At 39.7% G+C, this 20584-nt stretch overlaps 2 protein-coding genes across 2 annotated transcripts; one reads left to right on the forward strand and one right to left on the reverse strand.

The window, feature by feature from the left end:
- Positions 1–51: 51 nt before the first annotated feature.
- On the reverse strand, positions 52–12702 carry DBT (dihydrolipoamide branched chain transacylase E2). The gene is made up of 11 exons (XM_063407598.1): positions 12567–12702; positions 8443–8566; positions 8196–8271; positions 7144–7325; positions 6668–6795; positions 5682–5925; positions 4739–4905; positions 4004–4081; positions 2768–2959; positions 2548–2619; positions 52–1693 (listed from the first exon to the last, which is right to left on the reverse strand). The coding sequence occupies exons 1-11, from the start codon at positions 12615–12617 to the stop codon at positions 1526–1528; spliced, it is 1482 nt and encodes a 493-aa protein (XP_063263668.1). The 5' UTR covers positions 12618–12702; the 3' UTR covers positions 52–1525.
- A 541-nt stretch (positions 12703–13243) lies between these two features.
- RTCA (RNA 3'-terminal phosphate cyclase) lies at positions 13244–20292 on the forward strand. The gene is made up of 11 exons (XM_063407603.1): positions 13244–13730; positions 13837–13937; positions 14784–14927; positions 15690–15813; positions 16301–16359; positions 16859–17000; positions 18108–18232; positions 18319–18377; positions 18952–19046; positions 19256–19360; positions 19719–20292. Exons 1-11 carry the CDS (start codon positions 13398–13400, stop codon positions 19821–19823), a joined length of 1392 nt encoding a protein of 463 aa, XP_063263673.1. The 5' UTR covers positions 13244–13397; the 3' UTR covers positions 19824–20292.
- The last annotated feature ends 292 nt before the right edge of the window (positions 20293–20584 follow it).

Here is a 20584-nt window from a genome sequence, read left to right on the forward strand (position 1 = left end):
AAGAAAGAGTTTAAGTCACCCATACAGGACTGCCTGCATAAAATTCACAAATCAAAACGATACTTTGTGGCTTTATTTTTTTTATTAGGAATAAATAAATCTGATAAAAATGAAATAAGTGATAAGCATGATATATTAGTCAAACTTTGCAAGAAATGACCTTTATATAAAAGACCCTTATACCACAATAGAAATATTAATAGCACCTTACATGGATGCGCCACACTCCCCTTCGTACATTACCAGCTTTCCTCTTAATCAGTCTCAGCATCATGGATAGCAGGGACTCTACCTCTGGTAGCCTGTCTCACATCTTCACAGCTAAATGCAACACACAACTTTGGTCTACAATTTTGAAGAATGCTCCTGGTTTTGATCTATCTAAAAAAAGGAGAAAATGTCCATTTTGTGCATTACAAATTCATTTTTAAGGCTATGTAACTGTCTTTCCTTGTGTCTGTGTGAAACCTATGTGTTTAGAAGGCATTTATTTCCAATAGTTTTCTTTATATCTCCCATTAAATCAGCAGTGCAATCCTCATGATCTGTTTAATTTACCTTAAAGCTGCATAAGTTTTCTGTTCTAAAGGCATTAGGTTGAACCTATTCCTTATGTGCCTTGTATCTGAGTTTAAGAAGTCCTTATCTCACAGTATTAACATTCATTCTTTGTTGAATCTGATTAATCTATCAGATTCTAGTATCTGAATATCAATAACAGAATGCAAGCTTTTAGGTCATGATCAACTTATTGTCAGGTTTATCTAGTGACAGAATAATAAAACTGACAAATGCTTTCTAAATGAATCAAAAATACTGGAAAACACTAAGGGCTGAAACTGCTTTCAGCCTTTAAAAATACAGGATATTCTAGAGAGTATTAAGGCCTTGATAGTTATCAATCAGTGTTGTCAGTAAGCATTTGAATACATACAGCCTCTTCATTTATAGTCTGATAAAGAGTACCTGTGCAAGTAATTGCCAGAAAAAGTGGACTAGTAAAAGACTTAAGAGGTTTACTCAGTTAAACAACAAAAAGCTCTCTGGACATCTTACAGCAGAAGCATTAAAGGCATTTTATTTGGATATGATTTTTGCATAATCCCTCTTAGGAATTCAGTTATTATTTGTTAAAATAAATTTACGTGTCCAAAATGGAAGAACTCTGAGTATTCCCCTCCAAAATTTCCCTTCAGATTATAAATACTGTAGGTGTAGAGAAGTGGCACTCAGTCACACCAGCCTTACAATCATTATTATAAAAGGCAAAATAAAGACATTCCACCACCATATTCAGAAGCTGTGACCTATTCAGTTTGACAGTCTGCTGTAGAAGAAATTACAGCAATACTAAATGAAAGAAGTAACAACTAACTGAGACTGGTATCAGCTGCTGAGAGCTTTCAACCACATAACATTATTATATAATGCACGTAGCAAAAGGGCACATGTTAGCAGAGACAGCTTTTATAACTATTCAGTCTAATCCACAGAGTTTAAAGGCATATTCTAGCCATGGTTTCCTTCATTTAAGGTCCAGCAGCATTGAAGCAGGGTTCTCCAAGTAAGATTTCCACAAGTTAGAGAACCGGGCCATCGTAGCTCCATCAATGATGCGATGATCAGCTGACCAACTCACATTCATTATTTGTGCTTTAAATACTTCACCTTTGCCATTAAACCGAGGAAGAACCTAAAAATCAGAGGAAGGACAAAACCAGAATTATTAAATTAAATACTTTCATTAGCACATACGTGGTTTTTTTGTTCTTGCTAATTTCTTGATCTAAATTAAAACGTTTTGCTGAATTAGACAGCCAGCAGTAGCACCATGAGAAAAACCAAGACCTTTCCATTATTGTTTGTGCTGTGGATTAGAATATATTGCAAGCCTGCATAATAAACAGTCATAGCCTGTTTCCACCACCATGGAAATACTGAAGTAGTAAAAGCCTTTCCTGACTCAAAAGTTTCTTCCTTAATAGCTTTTTGCACTGTTAGTTCTCAAAGTGGCAGCTTCCTTAAAGCACCTCTAAAAAAATGTTCAGAGGAAGAATATAGAAGCAATTTCAGCTAACACTAATTTCATTTCCAGCACTGAGCTCAAATGTCTATATTAAAGAATTAAAGCCCGAGATTCAGAAAATATACAACTGCCTTCACATTCAAAATTCTGCATGGATTCAGCTACCTGGCTCATGAAATTAAACTGCATTATTTAGAATACTTCTCAAGTTTTCTCCCTGATAGCAAAATTGCTATTGCCATGTTGCAAAACTTGTAAAACTGTATTTACATTGTTTCTTAGTAACCAGAAGGTTTAACATAGATGCGAGTGAAATATAACAGGATTCTGAAAAATAAATGTGAACTTTTGGTGTAAGAAACTTCTAATTAAACATTTGGTGTGTGCATAGTCATCTAAAAACACCACAAACTTCTCAGCCATGAGCTATGCATTTTGTCTGCAAAGGCAGACTCCATGATCCATTTTCATTACAGATGACCTTAGCTAACACTCTCATCACTGCAATACAGTTAATATACCTGTATCTTTCCAAGTGCTCCAATAGCTACTTCAGGAGGTAGTATCACTGGTTTGGCATAAGTGCCACCAATCTAGAAAAGAAAAAGGTGGGGATATTATTGAACAACTTTTTTTAAGCAGACTGCCTCTTGAATTAATTGCTACAGATTTTGTTCTTTGTATATTAAACTTCAGTAAAGCTTGCATTTCAGAAGCAGATGTCATTTTCCCTGTACTTACTGTGCCAATATTTGAAAGGGTGAATGTTCCCCCAGTGAGGTCACTTGTTCCCAGCTGGCCTGCAGAGCCCAAGGACTGGAGGCGATTTAATTCCACAGCAATGTCAAACACACTGCAGACTTGAACATTTTTCACATTTGGGACAATTAAACCTTGCTCTGTGTCCATTGCTACTCCAATGTTGTGTGAAGCCTGCAGCAAGTGCCATTAACCAGACATTAATATAAGCTGTCAATATAAAATGTATTTTACGTAAAAAGCCACTTCAGTCACATTTTCCTTATTTATCTTTTTAACCTGGAAAGTGCTGTATTTAGTAAGCAACTCCTGCACACAACTTTGAGGCAAGAAAAGGATGTAATTGTTTTTAAATTAGCCTCACATCTGCAAACTATAAATTGATGTTGACAATTTCATCTTCAGAGAATACAAAGTCCTGGAGTCAGCTTCACTCTGAAAACACTGCACTTTGGCACGATTGTATGTGTAACAAAACATAAATAGGAGATTTTAAAGAGAACACTAACACTAAAAAACCCCCCAAAAAAATTGGTGTGTGCACAGTCATCTAAAAACACCACAAACTTTTCAATCATGAGCTATTCAGTTTCCCTGCAACAAAGGGAGACTCCACGTTCCATTTCCATTACAGATGACCTTAGCTAACACTCACATCAGTGAGATCACTTGGTTTTCATTTTTTGGAAGGAATGTAAAGATTCTAACAGATATTTATAAAATAGCACAATAGAAGTTTGTACTGGAAGGAGTAAGTACACATCACTTAAGGACAGAAATTCTTGCTGCCCAGAAGTAGCAATCCAGCATCTTGTATAAAAACTACATAACTTTTTTCAAGACTGTACTCTAATATATAAGGGTTGAGTGTTGAAACAGTTGAACCACCATGCCATTACTTAAAAATTGTTGTATTAGATTTGAAATGTTCTCATTTTAAAATCTGGACCCATATTCAGGTGAAAAATAGGAAATTAATATATTAATATATTAATATGCATCTTTGAAACAAGTCTGAATTACAAAAATGACTCTTATCTAACAAACTACTGAATAAGACCAACAATAAATCAAATCTAGATCTCAATATCACACAAATTATTTTCCTGCACAACACCATAATTTTGGCTGCTATAATGAGCTCAGACATTCTGAGAAGCCCCTGTTAGATGCTACTTCTCACTTTCTGCTCACAATGTTCACCCATAGTTTACAGACCTTGTATGTGACATTTTGACAGTTCTCATCCAAAGAAGCATTAAGAATGGGATACTGCAGCAATCCCAGAGAGGCTGCCTGTTAAATAACAAAAGAAAACAAAATAGATTTTTATATTTTATAAGCAGAGAGCTCCATGGAAAAGAAGTAATGGTAGGACAAAATTTAGATTAATAACAATATAGAATGAGTGTTTAGGCAGCACTCTGAGTGCAGCAGCATTAACAAAAGTTTCAGACTAAGCTGTACATCCACTGCACATGGGTGCAACTGTCTGCGCTTTTGAACAATAGAAGGAACAGTCAGAACAGAAGAACAACAGTCAGTGACCTAAGGGATTCATTAGTAATACAAAGATTACAATAATAACATCAACAACAACGATAATGCACTTCATATGAGGTTCATTTTCAAGGAGCTCAAAAACACTGACAATTTCAAAAACTTCTTTTGTGCGATTCAAACACCTGGTGATGCTTCCCTCCACATTAAATGATGCTGAAGGCACTCTATACTTTCCTATTAATATTTCAAAAATTTTCAATGATATTACATAACTCTAGCTGCAATTCCAACTGTAAATTGATTAGTGACTCAATAGAAAAACACCAGTTGAAAGTTCTCCTGTGATAACTATCCAGATGATGAAGTGGTGCTCCAAACTTAAACAATCATTGAACAGATTTTGGCAAAAATGTGTAAGTACTCCACACAGGGCTCTGCTGCATGCCTCACCTTTATGAAGAAAGGCATGAAGGAAAGCTTAACTCCCCGGATTTCAGCAAGAGGCTTCAGCTCTTCTCGCAGCTGGACAAGTTGAGTCAAATCAATATCATCAGAATAACCAAAGTGGGGAATCTTCAGGGCTGCACTCATAGTCTTCACCATGGCCTTCTGGAAGCCTGTAAAATATTCACTGTCTCCTTAAACCAACAAAACGAGCTCCTGTGAAGTTATGGTGAAATTTCATCTGTTTCCATTAACCAAGTTACAAAACTTACAAAAACAAAACCAAAGCCAAACTATAACCAAGACAGAACAGGCTAAAGAGCACTTGCTGAGTTATTCAGTTCATAGAACTCAATTCTGATGACTGTAATATTTCAGATTATATTACTGCATCTCTCTCCTATGTAGGTATGAATTTGAAATCATAATATGATAATCTGCATTACACTTTCCAGCCTCTCCAAATAAACACTGCTTGAAAGGCAAGCAAAAAACTTTAATCTTCCCCTTTTAATGTGATGTTTTGTTACCATAGTGTATTTCATGGCACTGTTCTCCAGAATAAGTATGAATGCTACCCACATAATAGTGCAGTATGCTATTATTAAGCACTGATAAACCCTTGAATTCACTGCACTTTGCCACTAATTGCCTAAGGATTCCTATCATGACAAATCCACGTTTAGAATTCCTACCTGTTTCAACATATGCTTGAAGAATCAGCAAGTGCAATCTGCAGCCCAACTCCATCCAACCAAAACATGAACAAGTATTTCATAAAATAGCTTTAGCAGAGATGCTTCTTACAGAGAATGTTTTCCTACATGCTCACTTGCATAACAATAACATCAAACACACTCCCATCAAAAGGAATCAGCTACTCACAGAGAAACAGCTACTGGTAATCTACTGTGACCACGGCCTCAAGACTTTATATTTTCTGATTTACCTGTTACAGGTTCAGTTTTATCTTTTCCTGAAAATGCAATGGGCCTGGAAACAGGTACAGGGATTCTGCGTGCTTTGTCCTTTGGAGCAGCTGGCACAGCCTCTGCTTTCCTCGGAGGTGGGACAATTTCAGCCTTCGGCGATGGAGGCAAAATAGCTCCTGTTTGTTTGGCCAAGTAGTTGAGTATATCTTCTTTAAGGATTCTGTTATCCTTCCCTGTCCCAACAACTTCACTCAATTTAATCTGAAAAGTATGTAATAAGCTGTGACACTCGTTTTACAGCAACATAAAAATATCTTATATTGGGAGCTATGGTTAGAAATTATTCCCATTTCCAGTCCAACATTTTTGCAGTTTTCTTTTCCTTTCTATAATTTATTAGGTATTCAATATAGTTCAAATCATCCAAAAGTCCCACAAGGTATTTGACTGCATACTTCAAGGAGGAACTATGAATACCATTAACCTCCTAATTACCTCACAAGATCAATAATGCAATATTAATTTGAGAAAAACTATTTGTCACTTAATTGTCTCCTAAAAAATGCATCATGAGCTTTCAAAACCAATGGAATATTCACAGGGAAGAAAAGGCATTAGAAAGGCATGTAAAATGTCACCTAGTATATCCTCTGCTCTAATATAAATCTGAAAAGCAAAACAAGGAGGTTTTTTTATTTTTCCCTCCTACTTTTTCTGTAGAAATTTTCAGGAATCTCCTCTGACAGTATCTTATTTTTATTCTAGAAAGGTTTTCTCAGTCATTAGCCTAAAGCCTCCCAGCTGTGTTTTTAAGCCCAGTAATTCATTTTCTATCCACCATAATCATCAGAAAGCACAATCCCCTTCATTTTTACAACACTTTTCACACATTTAAAATGCATTTGAAAACAAGTGTTTCCTCTAGATCAGTGTTCTTCTAGTCAGTCAAACGGCCATATAAAAGCTGGGTACAATGCAGCAGGACCTTATTCAGCAAACCTACATTGTTCTCCATGGCCAGGCGACGAACTGCAGGGGTTGCTAATGTTTTGTGACCTTTTATCTCTTGGTGAGTGTGCTCTTCATGAGACATAGGGGGTGTTTCAACAACATCTTCTTCTGGGGCAACACCTGCAAACAAAAAGAAAAAAATTAACCTTACTACATTATAAGCATTTGTTAAATTCTAACCTCAACCATTCTGTGACAGCTGAAGTTTTTACGATTTACTTTGAGTTAATGTGGATAGGAACACAGCTTGCTAAAGGCTGCTGCTTAAGCTAAATATTCAACAGGAAATGTCTAGGAGATTTTAAACTCTAATAAATATCACAACTTTCTCTAATCAAATTTCTTGACTTTACAAAGGGAAAAAATCTTTGAAGACTTTCAGGAGGAAAAAAGTAAGCTTCTCTGTCACTGACTGTTTTATGACAACAAATAGAAAACATGCATGAGAAAAAAAATGGCTTACAATACCTTTTGAAGCATCAATTTCAATGTCTACTAGTGGTTTTCCAACAAAAGCAATATCATCTATGCTGTAATGCAGTTTTCTGATGACACCATCATAACGACTGGTGATAGTAACAGAGGCTTTATCACTCTGTACCTCACAGATGCTGTCGAACTGAGACACACTGTCACCCTCCTTTATGTACCTGGGAGGAGAGACAAGGTACTGGGAAACACAGGCAGTGTACAAACCTGCTCTGTGCATTCCTTAGGTAAGTTCAGTAATATACACCCCACAACGTGGACGTGCATTCCAGATGAGAAGACAAATTCTATGTCCCAGATATGTTTGCTACGTGCATTTGGCCTGACTGCCACAGAAGTCTTTGTTGAGTGAAATGACAACATGATTATGAATATCATTACACACTTATTACATTAACTTTGGAAAAGCAGTTTTCCTGTCAGATTATAAAGCATCTAAAAATAAGAATGAGCCCAGCTTCATCTGAATGCAAGGAAGTTCTTAGTTTCAACTTGTCAATACACCATCAGTTTCAGATAGTAGGGAACACCATCTTCCATGCAAAGAGAGGTATTTGTACAAAGAATAAGGCCTTTCAACATTGCCTTCCTCCACTGTACACTTTGATTTTGTTAATCCATTGGCTTTTTACAATTTTTAAGTTCAAATCTTTTACTAAAAGCAATAGAGAAGGGGTATAGGATAAAATTATGTTGATTCTCTAGACCAGTCATTTGCTTGTAAAGCTCAGTCTAAGTAAACATAACAAAAGACAGACCTCCCGAACCCCAAAAACATTAATCACTGATGGAAAAGCCTATATACAGGTGCATCCCATTTCTTCCACTTTCTCCACTCACAAATATATCAGACTGCAAAGAAACAAAATGTAAAGCTCAGTATCCACAAGGTTTTAAAATGTGCAAAATGAAACCTGAAAAACTTCACTAGTAACCCAGAAAATATTCTCAGATAACTCACTGATCATACAGCTAAAGCTGCTAAACTACCTGCTGATTTCTTAGTGTATTTCCAGGAAAGCAGAGCTTACCATTCTTTTACAGTCACCTCTGTAATTCCTTCTCCAATGTCAGAAAGCTTAAACTGGACAATTTGGCCACATGAAACTTGAAACAGAGAATAAGAAAATACAGCATGTTTAATATTAAATACAAGCTACCAGACAGAAAATCTGAATGCATCAGAAACAGTCTACACACCAGCCATATGCAAACCTCTAACATAACACTCATAAAACAGCAAAATTAAATAAATTATTTTATTATGAAAAAGATTACCAGGAGATGTTCTGAATAATCGCTGTTGATGACTAAACTTGAGGGCAGATTTGTCAAACACGCACACATATTTTGATTTTATAAAGCGAATGCTGCTGCACGATCTAACCCGATGAGTGCAAACCTGGGGAGAAAAGTCTCAAGGGTTAATACAATGGACTGAGGATGTAGAGCTCATTTCATATTCCTAATGTAACACTCATACTAAAATAGTTTCATTCTAGTCTATATAAGAGAAGTTCTTATGGAAACACAATTACACTGAATACATTATTGAATATACAATAACCTGTACATTAGCAAAAGCTTTGCCAGTTCTTTAATTTCTTTCATTAACACAACACACGGGGAGATCAAAGGCACAGTGACATAACCAATTAACAAAAATCATGACAGGATTTGGTGAGTGATTCATTGCTATTGTTTCTCTCAGGAATTAGCTTAATCAGGACAGGCACACAAAAAGCAAACATACTGTTAACTACGTCAGATATCTGAAATATTCCTTGCCAGGATGAATGCTGGAAGGTTTCCCCAGACTGCAAGGAAAACCAGCACATTTGTCTCCACCAGTTCTTATTCTCATCAGAAGCTGGGAGTCAGTACTGACTAAGTACTAATCAGAAGGGAAATTCATACCAGAAGGCCCAGAGAGTTGCCCTTTCTTTTTTGTTCCTTTATAGGAGGCAATCATCTTCAGGTAAACATCATCTCAAAATCACCTTCATATTTTGTAAGAACTGGCCATGAGATGGTTTTCTTTTATGGTTACAATTATATTTATCCAGAAATCAACCTAAAAGGGTCTACAGACTTTTCTGAAAGATTCTTCAGACAAAACTTTATGCTGTAAAGCCTCTTGTAATCAGTCATGATTGTGATCAGAAGCAAAGGTGGTAGTGCTTGCATTGACATAAACAGATATTTTATTAATCTCAACACAAGTTAGTTTAAACACGTTCCTATCCAGCAAAATTTATTAAATTTAATGTAATTTTGGTGTTATGTTGCTTAAGAGTGCTGTAAAATTTATAAAATAATTTCTCTGTAGATACTATCTCTAACTAATTTAGAGATATGAAAAAAAATCAGGTGCTACAATGTACCTCAAGTAGCTCAAAACTGTAAAATTTAGAAATTATCTTCTTAGAGGACCCAGAAAACAGCACACCTGCATGGGAAAGCTCATTTTAACTTCTTGTTTAAAAAATCCTTTCAGTAATTACAGAGTGTATGAAACTTCTTGTTTCCCTCCCCATACCCCAAACTATTCAACTATTTGCTATCACACTTCACTCCTTAAAAAGTACATTATTCAGCAGGCCACGCAATTCTGAACTGACAATGTACTCACTTTCTGTATTATTTAACCTAGCACTGCAAGATATATTTAATATCCCCTTTCTTTAAGAAACAAACATTTATACAACACAATCTATCAGAATGGACACAACAAAGTTATATCATTTGAGTCACCTTTCAGTTGCCTGCCACTAAGATGGTACCTACTGATCTAGAATGAGTCTTTGTCTAATTCCTATAAGAAGCAAATAGAAAGTCTTCTCATTAGTCCTCCAAACTTTCCATACTCAACAATTAGGTAATACGGCAATTTTAAGCTATGAAAAATTATATTTTAGGAATACATTTAAATTCTTATTAAATTACAAAACTGGTATATAATGTACATCTTCACAATCCTATTTTCTTCTATTTTTAATTCTGGGTTTCTTCCCAGTTGAAGGCTACATGTTTACATAACAATTTACAATTTACTTAAAAAATTGTTCAACTAGACCTTTTTGTCAGAAACTTGCAAAAACCCTCTTTTCTCTTTATATGACCCTAAATAAAAAATATTCATTATTTACCTGTGAAGATGATCACAAGGAGCACATCAAATCTCTGAACTATTTCTAAATGTGAAGTTTCACAATGATTTCCATGTGTTTTTAACCTTTGGTTACCAATGCAGGTAATGAATTAGTAATGTCACTGCCAAAAAAAGAGACTGGTGTTGTTATTGAAGAGTGACCATGCTCTTTCATATTATATCTGTAGGAATACTGCATTTCTGAAAATGAAATCTTCCTGGTTTTCAGTTTTGCACATTCTCTACCAAAAGGTTGGTGTGCTAGTATGCTAAAGTAATAATACAGGACACAATGTCTTCTCACAGCAGTGTTCCTTACTAACAAGGAAGAATTAAAATTCATTAAACAAAGCGACTGTGCATACAATGTCAGCACTTAATTGCCATAATACTGGTGTAAGGCCAAACAAGGAAATAAATATGGCACATAAATGACAAAATTAGCTCTAATATCCATAGCATACCCCTCTACATATTTTGACATCTGGAAAAATCTATCAGTAAACCCCAAACATAACTGCTAGTACTGAGCTTGTTAACGTGGCTACTATTACATTGAACAGCAACTTAAAGGCAATAATGGCACAGCAGGGTAACACCTTTCCTCTGCAAGTCTCCCATGTGTGGGGTGACTCTGGCAAAAAGGAACTGAGGCCACACGGGCCTGGCTGACAGAGCCACGGTTTGACTGAGCCAAGAGGGGAGCTGAGTGCACTCAGGGGGAGAACTGCCCTGCCCCTCAGCTTCAGCTTTGGTTGTTTCCTTAAAAACAAGCCAACTCCGGTTTTCTAAATTACCACTGATCCTGAAAAGGTATGCTGGCCTCAGGCCAAAACATTTTTCAGCAGCCTGCAGAGAACTGATTACCTGATGGAGTATCACTAAATTTTCAAGTCAAATCAAAGAGTTCATGCTCACAGGCAATGACTTTGCATTCAAGGATACTGCCCTGCTGAACTCTCTCGACTTCTGTTCCACTGAGTCATTTTAATGAACATTTCCTCACATTGGATGTATTTTGTAGACACAGTCCACATTTCCAAGGATATGGTTACCTGTATACTAAAGCAACATCCCTGGCAATGTGCTTTAACCCAGTGTCATCCCTCATCTAAAGAGCTGGCACCTGTCCCAGTGGCCAGGTAACTGCCAGGCCCTACCACTCAACACAAAGGGCCCTGGCTCACACTCAGATGTGCCCGCAGGAAATACACACTATAAACCAGCCAATTCTACAGTTCAGCATGCACATAGATAAGATGAACATTTTCATCTTATCAGAATCTCCCTCTGGATTTAACAGCAGATGGCTAGAAATACAACTTAAAAGAAGGTGCTATTTTCAATGCTCTTAATTAGTAAAATTATTTATAAATACTTATAAGTTACTAGCTGAAAACTGGATTACAAAAGTATAATTTAAAAATCCCTCATCATTATGCTTTAAAACTACAGTATGAATTATTAAGAGAAAAAAAATACTAGAAACTGGAACTGATCCTTAATTTTGTTTCTAAATTTCAAAAGTTATTTCTTCTCTGACATCCCACAAAATAGGGGTGACATAATAGGAAACCAACACTCTTCACAACAGCAAGAAAACTATAATACAAGAAGACAGAAGAAAGCATGAACTAAGTATGTTCACGAAATTTTAAGTATTCCAAAAAGGCAACCAAGGAGATTCACTTCTTACGGTAAAGTATCTCAACTACTTTTCAAGTATCAAGGCTCCTGGGATTCAAAGAAACTCGTTTTCCTTTTTTGTACGTGTAGCCACACCGTCTCCGTGCAGATGCGGTATGCAAAGGGAGATGATGGGTGGGCGGAGAAGCGGTGATGGCAGAGCAACGCACAGGCAAAGCAATCATGGGATGCCTTAGAAATAACAGGAGGATGTCACTGGCTCACTACAGAAGGGCACACGTTTCTTCCTCAGGGTGGGCAAGGGCAGGGCACTCCGGGGCCGCGCGGGGCGGAGGGTGCCAGTCCCGGGGCTCCCTGTGCAGCGCGGGCCGGGCAGTGCCAGGCACTGCCGGGGACTCGGGCACCTGTGCGGAGCACCGGGAGAGCGCCGGGGACGGAGCTGAGGCGCTGCCCGCCCGCGGGCACTGTTTGCATAGGGGCGGCGCTCGCTGCGTGCCCGCCGGACGGCAGGAACAGAGGAACAGGGCTCGGGGCTGCCGCGCGTTATTCCTCACCCCCGGCTGGCCGGGAGCGCCGCCGCCAGCGGGGTCCCCGCTCCCCTTACCAGGCGCCCCGCGGCTCGGCAGCTGCTCCTCAGCGCGGTCACGGCCGCCATCTTACCCCGGGCAGAGCGGCCCGGCACACACCCCCGGCACAGCCAACCGGCGGCGGCCGCGCCGCCACAGCCAACCAGCAGCGGCCGGGGCCGCGGCCCGGGCGGCGCTCGGGGCACACACGCCCACGGGGGCACCGCCAGGGCGTCCCCTGGGCGGGGGGCCCGACCGGAGCCGAGCGTGCCGGTGCTGGGCGTGCGGCTTCCCCGGGGCGCAGTAGCGGGAAGGGCAGCGCGAAGAGCCCGGCCATTCCCCATAAATGTGTAATAAAGTCCAGAGCGCGCCTGCCAGACCAACACGCCCGTGTCTGTTCTACCTGAAAGGTGATTGTAGCGAGGTAGGGGTCCACCTCTTCTGCCAGGTGATGAGCGACAGGGCATAGTCTTAAGATGCGCCAGGGGAGGCTTACGTTGAACTTTAGGAAGAGTCTGTTCGCAGGAAGGGTGATTAGACATTGAACGGGCTGCTGAGGGACGTGGCGGAGATACCATCCCCAGAGGTGTTTAAGGAAAAGACTGGACCTGGTACTTGGTGTCATGGTCTGGTTGACATGGTGGTATTCGCTTATAGGCTGGGCTTGATAATCTCAGAGGTCTTTTACAACCTATTTCATTCTGTGATTCTGAGGGAAACTAGCTTGTAACGAGGACGGCAGCAGTCCCGCGCTGTGCCCATGGCTCTGACCGCCCAGGTGCCGCGGTTATTGCCGATCGGGCGCTCAGGACAGGGGAAAGGCACTGCCTCCTGCGGGACTCCGGGACGCGGTCAGTGCCGCGGGGACAATGGAGCTACCCCTGCTCCCTGCCTGGCGCCGGGCCCGCCGGCTGCTCCTCCCCGCCGCGGAGCCGCCCCGGCGGGCGGGCAGGGAGGCGCCTCCGCTCTGCGCCTGCCCGGCACCGCCGCCCGCCCCCAGCACCGGCACCGGCACCAGCACCGCAGCATCCCGGCCGCGCCTCCGCCGCGAAACGCTCCTGGCCCCGGGGCTGCTGCGCAGAGGGCTCGCCGTGTTTAGGGCCCCGCCGGGATCCCATCGGCGCGGCTTCTGCGAAAGACACCGCTCATCGCCGGCCATGGACGGGGACAGGGTGGAGATAGACGGCGGGATCATGGAGGGGGTGAGCGCCGGCGGGCCGCGGCTTACCTAGCCCCGGGCAGCGGTGAGGGCTGGCCGGGTGGGCGGGAAGCGTCGTAGCGCCTGACGAGCGCCGTTTCTCCGTGCAGGGTGGGCAGATCCTGCGGGTGTCCACGGCGCTGAGCTGCGTGCTGGGGCTGCCGCTGCGGGTGCGCCGGATCCGCGCCGGGCGGAGCCAGCCCGGCCTCAGGTGAGACCCTCCCCGGGCGGGCCCGGGGCGCTCAGCCGGTCACTTACGGCGTGTGGGGCCCTCCCGGGCTGGTGCAAGGCCTTGGCTGCCCTAGTCAGAAATGTTTGTGTTTCCATTGCTTTAAAAGAGCCTTTTTACCAGGAAATCCCGTCTGTGGCTCACTGGGAGTGAGGGGGAACGCTGGGGCATGAACCGGGCTCGGTTCCCTCGCCGGAGCTCAGGGCGGGTCCCGCCCCGGGCCGCTGCCGGGCAGGTGAGGGCGCGGCCCGGCCGCTGCCTCAGAAGCGTGTCTGCAGGCGGTAAGCGGAACAGGCTTTGAAACAGGGAACACACTCGGGTAATGCCTGAGCAAAACATAGCTAACCGAGCGTACAGTGTTAAGAACAGTTAGTGCATATCCTACTGTTGCTACAGTTGGTGTATTTACTATTTAAATTACCCTGACAAACGGAAACAAACAGAAGGCAGGTACACAGCAAACCTGTTAACTCTCTTGTAGCACTGCAGCCGGTTCTGGCTCAGCCAGTATTGCCATCATTAGCCCACACCATTTCTCTCCAAGCATTTATCACATTAGGACAAGTGACTGCACTTGCATCTCGTCTATCTGAACCCATTCTAGTGGAAAAGATACCAGAATCCTCCATATCCCAGTACGGCCTGAATGCTGCTCCTTTGGCTAGTGTGAACTCAGAAGTACTGTAGCAACCAGAGTGAATTTCTGATCCTTGTCTGATTCAAAATTTGCAATTGTAGTTTTTTAGTTGGTGTTTAATGGTTCTCTTAATATAACATGAGCATGTAGTCTACTTGTATATGTCTCTAACTGTATATTGTCACTCTCAGACCTCAGCATCTGTCTGGATTGGAGATTGTTCGAGATCTGTGTGATGGGAAGCTGGGCGGTGGAGAAATTGGCTCAACAGAAATAACCTTCACTCCTGGGAAGATCAAAGGTGGAACCCACATAGCAGACACAAAAACAGCAGGGTGTGTCTTTGTGCACCAGCTTCTGATAACTTTTAAATTATCACAATAGATTGGGGGAGAAAAAAGAACATTTGTAGTTTGGTAATGACCCAGGATATGTGCTGCCTGAGCTAGATTATGTGAGCAAAGAACCTGTAGTATAGGCAGGATATTCATGAAATACACTCAAAGTACACGCAAATATAAAAGCTGAATACTTGGTTCATGCTATGCAAAAAGCAACTGCCCATGTATTTAAAACTTTAGGCGTTATTTTCTTACATTACATACCAAACTTTCTTACTGTTACATACCAGACCAAATGCATTAAATTAGATAAGTATCTTACATCCATGAGGTCTGAAATAATCACCATACAATAAGGTAAATGTTGACATTTTGCTTACACTCATAGAGGCACAGTATGTCATACTAGTCTTTTGGAACTGGGAACATATTCCATCCATGTATTAAAATGCTGCCTAAACCTTTTCTGCTACCTAAACCCAGAGTTCTGATGGCCCTCAGTATACTAAAATGCATAATATTTACTTCAAACAGAGCTATTAAAGTTGAAATTATCGTGAAATGAAAACTTTGATATTTAGGCTTTCTAAGGATGAATTTTTAAATTGGTATTTTTTTAAGACTAGTAAGTTTATAGATAATTTAAAAAATAAAATACAAAAGTAAATGCTCCGGAAAGTCATTTGCCTTTGCTATATAATGATTCTGTGGTATTTTATGGATTATGACATTTGAGTATCTTACAATTGCCTTCAGGAGTGTGTGCCTACTGATGCAGGTAGCAATGCCCTGCGTGCTGTTTGCTGCTTCCCCATCAGAGCTCCATTTAAAAGGTGGCACTAATGCGGAGATGGCTCCCCAGATAGACTACACAGTCATGGTAGGGAGAAATTCCTTGGCCTTGGTGCATCTTCCCTAAATGTGTGTGCAATGTAGCTGCTGTTCCTCTGTTGCTCTTACTGCAAGTCTATTTGTGATTATGGAATTAGGCATGGGAATATAACACCATTAGTGTGCTGGATGTAGAGAGCAACCAGTGTTTCATGGCATTTCCTGAAAAAGCAAATGGTCTCTTTGGTTTTAATTACTACAGAAAATTTCACTTAAAATGTCTTCTTTATTCTAGAAGTGCTGTGCATTACTCTTCCTTTTTTTCCATAGGAAAATCCTTTTACACAAATTGACATTGAGAATGAAGTATGACGAATGTCAAATAAGCTATATGGATGAGACTGGCTTTTTTTTTTAATAATGCAACTGAAATTTTTATGTTGAGCTTTTTTTTTTCTTTTAAGATTGCATAAAATAGTGGGAAATTATCAATGCAAAATCAATTCACTCTGTGTTTTTATATGTTTATTTTTCAGGTTTTCAAGCCAATAGTTGAAAAGTTCAATTTCAAATTTAATTGTGACATAAAAAGGAGGTGAGTCGTGGAGCTGTGCAGCAGACCTGGGCCTTACTGAACCCATGGGTGAGCAGAGGCACACACAAGGGGCTCTCAATCAAACTGAGGGATGAATTTATAATACATGAACTAATCTGGATTAGCTGCCTCTGTGTGTACTGTCACCATATGATGAATTGCTGGCTTTTTTTTTCCTTGCTGAGTCTACAGCTGCTGTGTAATGGTTCCTGTTGGCTGAGGGGAGCACATGCTGGACAGACAGTGCATTACTGAGCTTTTTCCATGGTGCCAGTTAGCTTGGTGTTAGCAAGTTAATAAGATGTGCATTACAGAGGATTACTGTTAGAGAACCTAATTGCATTATAAGGGTTTCTAAGGCACACATAAGAAAATTTGTATATATGGTAAAAAGGAACATAAAAATGTATACTGAAATATATGAACAGCCTCCTGGCCCTTTTTTTGGTTTCCTTGTGATCATTGCATTTAATTATATCCAATTACTGTTTCTAAATAGGGGCTACTATCCTCAAGGAGGTGGTGAAGTTGTAGTCCAGATGTCTCCAGTCAAAGAGCTGAGCCCAATAAACTTAACAGAACGTGGCACAGTGACAAAGATTTATGGAAGGGCCTTTGTTGCTGGAGCACTGCCTATCAAAGTAAGTGCTCATGGCTCTGGTAGTGTCCAACTTTATACAGCTGTATAAAATTGCATGCAATCTGCTTAACATCCCTCTACTCTCCTGTCTTTTGTAGTTTTACACAAGCTAAGCAACCTTATTAAATGGTTTCAATTATTCAGGCCGTAGAATATTACATTGGACATACCTCAAATTCATTCATTGCACAGCACTGTAAAGCTAAAACAGGAAATGAGAAAAGTATCCTCATCCTTCACTGGACTAATCAAAAGTCTTTAGCATACATTGAGGGATATCTTACACCAGATTTATGTATTCTTCATGTGGATTATTTTAAAACTGAAATTAGGGCCCTTGTTCATAAATTTATGAGCAATGTAATAGGAGGAGGCCAGACTACAATAAGTTTTTCAACCATTTCTAAGGGTATTAGAACAAGTTAAGGGTAGGTTTAGCTAAAAATAAAAAGGAAAGAAATTTGCTCCTTTATATCTCCCTCTTTCTATCCTTCCTGTCCTGAGTGCTGGGATCTCCTTAAGGTTCCTTCTTGTATACAGGCTAGGAATTAGTAGAGGAAGGAAGAGGAGAGGCTGAGTTACTTTTTGAAAAGCTGTAGACTGCTAGTTTTGGTCTTAAAATCTCCAAACCTATGTTTAGATTACAGGAATGGGGTAAATTTCGTATGTTCCTATTTGCTTGTGATGTAAAATTGTTATTTTATGTATTCTCTCTTACAGAGTGTATTCTGTACATAATAATTGTGGGGTGGGATTTTTGCACTTGGTTTTGGGGTGGATTATTATTAATGTTTTGCAAGCAGACTAAAATCAGTTCTCTTTCTCTGTGAAGAAAAGTTCTTGAATTTCTATTGATATTGAAGTTTCTACATACATTTCTATAACTGTCATTGGTACAGCACTTAATGTTACCTTAATTTTGTAAGAAAAGCTTTCAGAAACAATCATGTTCAGTTCTTGCTTGTAGGGGTTTATGACAATCTTTTGTTTTTCTAGTTAATAAAGTAGCCCCTTTATTTGGGGATTAACTGTAACAATTAGATTTATGAGGAAAACATACTGCTGTATAACATAATTTAATTATTTGGTTTATGTCTTGTCTTGTCAGCTGGCAAAAGACATGTCAGCAGCAGCAGTGAGATGCATCAGAAGAGAAATCAGAGATCTTTACATTAACATTCAGCCTGTCAGAGAACCTGATGATCAAGCTGTTGGGACTGGCAGTGGAATAATGTAAGATGAGGCCAAGCTTTCTATTGTTACCTCTAATCTTGTTGGTTAGTTACCTTAATTTTAATTACTTTGGTTTTTCTGCTTAGCATTGTTGCAGAGACCTCAACAGGTTGTTTGTTAGCTGGGTCATCACTTGGCAAGAGAGGTAAGAATTCCATGAATTCTTTGAGACTTAACTGAATATACCAATAACAAATAGGAATCTGAAGTATCATCTGTTTAAAGATCTGATACTTTGAGTGTTTCATTTTTAAATGTTTGTTTTTAGAAATACAGGACAGTAGAAATTAGCAGATTTAAAACATAGTAAGTGGAACTTCACAAAAATTACAGAACTGTTAACTTTACCTTGTATCAGAATGGATAATGATGGGAAATATTTCTGAACTTTAGGAACATAGACTTCATGTTTTATATGTGAAGCTTTTGCCCAAGAATGAATCAAGATTAAAATGAATGGAAGTGAACTTGGTTTTAAATGATTTGAATCAAATGTTTTTCTGACTAAATGAGGCTAGTGTCTTTGCTCAGGAAGTATAAACTGTATATGAGCATAAGATTTTTAAGCAGACATTTGAGACAAGAGCATAAGGTTTAAAGAAAATAAGGTTTAAAAATTTGATAATTTCTTGGGGGTTTTTGGTGTGGTTGGGTTTTTGTTTGTTTGTTTACTTTTAAAACTTTAAATGTAATTTTCAGCTTTCTGATTTCTCTCTTAGGAAAGAATGCTGACAAGGTTGGCATTGAAGCAGCTGAGATGCTGCTTCAGAATCTTAAGCATGGTGGAACTGTGGATGATTCTCTGCAAGACCAAGTGAGTTCCTTATGTGTTTACATGAAGTTGAAGTAGCAAGAACATGCAGGCACTACTTGTAAACAATATGGATCTGAACAGGGAAGGAGTAAGATGTTATATTTTTATATCTACAGATATTTTGCATGTTTTGGTTGTGTTTTTTTTTTAATCAACAAACTCCTAGAATCTGAAGAATGATTTAATAGTTACCTTTCCCTCCCTTTCAGCTGATCATTTTCATGGCACTAGCAAAGGGAGTGTCTAGAGTGAAAAGTGGACCAATTACACTTCATACTCAAACAGCTATACACTTTGCAGAGCAGCTAACAAAGGTGGGTCCAAACATGCAGGAAGTTTTACCTGTCAGTTTTCTTCCAGTAACTTGGCAATGTACAGTTCATCAGGCACTGTGAGCTGAACGTGATCATGCAGGACAAGCATTGATAAAACAATTGCTATAATATTTACCTGGGAGTTTTCCAGTAGAAAGTGAGCATACTCTAGAGTTAAAGGCTTTTAGAATGGATAGATACTTTTCCCTCCTTTATTTAAATGGTTTTTTGAATTAAACCTTTCAAAGCTGTAATATACATAAACACGTGGCAATACAATTATTGGACATCAGATACTGAATATTTAAACTCTGCATGTGATAGCTTAATTAGTGATGTATTTCTAATCCTCTTTTAGGCCAAATTTACTGTGACAAAATCAGAAGAGGAAGACCCTGGTAATGATACCTACATCATTGAGTGCCAAGGAATGGGGATGATTAACTCAAACTTAGAGAGTTAAAAAAAAAAAGGCAGCAAGCTTCCAAAAGCAACACTCAACATACCTCAGTGATGTATTGCACTACACTTCATTGGATTATAATCTGCCTGAAGAGGAGGAGCCTTCTCTCACATCAGGGTGATTTAACTTGAAGGTTGATGTCAAGCTTTTCCTTGGTATGGTGATAATCTGTCATGAAAAACAAAAACTACTGTTTTTTTCTAACTATTGGCAGCAAAATGAGTAGCAACAAAACAGCAAATAGAATATACTGTATGTACGCAAGAGCTTCAGTTGGGAGCTTTGAACTTTACCTAAGTAGAAAATAACTATTTTAGTTCAGTATTTCTTGCCCTTTTAAAAAATTTAAGTTTTATTCTCTGGAAGCCTTTATGTTATGAGGTACATGGACTACAATGCACCATTAGATCTGTATTGCTGTTCTTCCTTAGCCATTTGCTAAATAATAAAGCAGTATCACCCTATAAAAGGCTGGTATTTATATGTGCTGTTATCTCAGCAGATTGTGCTTAGGAAAGGTGGATATGAAATAACTTTTCAGTAGCATAGTTTCTTCTTCTCCGTACAGAAAGAAGACTCAATGCATAAGAAAGTCTTTTAAATCTTTTTTCATGTATTTTATAAAGCCTTCTCAGGCAAGCTAAGTTAACATTGCAGCCCAGACAACAAGTATTAACTCCATGATATGGATGCCCATTCACAAAAAGGGTTGGAAGGAGGATCCTGGTAATTACAGGCCAGTGAGCCTGACCTCAGTGCCT

This window comes from Prinia subflava, chromosome 10 (genome assembly GCF_021018805.1).
Source record: "Prinia subflava isolate CZ2003 ecotype Zambia chromosome 10, Cam_Psub_1.2, whole genome shotgun sequence".
NCBI classification, from domain to species: Eukaryota; Metazoa; Chordata; class Aves; order Passeriformes; family Cisticolidae; genus Prinia; species Prinia subflava.

Bases quoted from the DNA above. Each gene is read 5' to 3' on its own strand.
- RTCA (XM_063407603.1), top strand. From the start codon at position 13,398: ATGGAGCTACCCCTGCTCCCTGCCTGGCGCCGGGCCCGCCGGCTGCTC. The intron at 13,731-13,836 runs GTGAGCGCCGGC...TTCTCCGTGCAG, and splicing joins ACGGCGGGATCATGGAGGGG to GGTGGGCAGATCCTGCGGGT. The intron at 18,378-18,951 runs GTAAGAATTCCA...TTTCTCTCTTAG, and splicing joins GTCATCACTTGGCAAGAGAG to GAAAGAATGCTGACAAGGTT.
- DBT (XM_063407598.1), bottom strand. From the start codon at position 12,617: ATGGCGGCCGTGACCGCGCTGAGGAGCAGCTGCCGAGCCGCGGGGCGC. The intron at 6,796-7,143 runs GTATTGTAAGCC...TTTTGTTTGCAG, and splicing joins TGAAATTGATGCTTCAAAAG to GTGTTGCCCCAGAAGAAGAT. The intron at 4,082-4,738 runs GTGAGGCATGCA...GTTATTTAACAG, and splicing joins TCATGCCTTTCTTCATAAAG to GCAGCCTCTCTGGGATTGCT.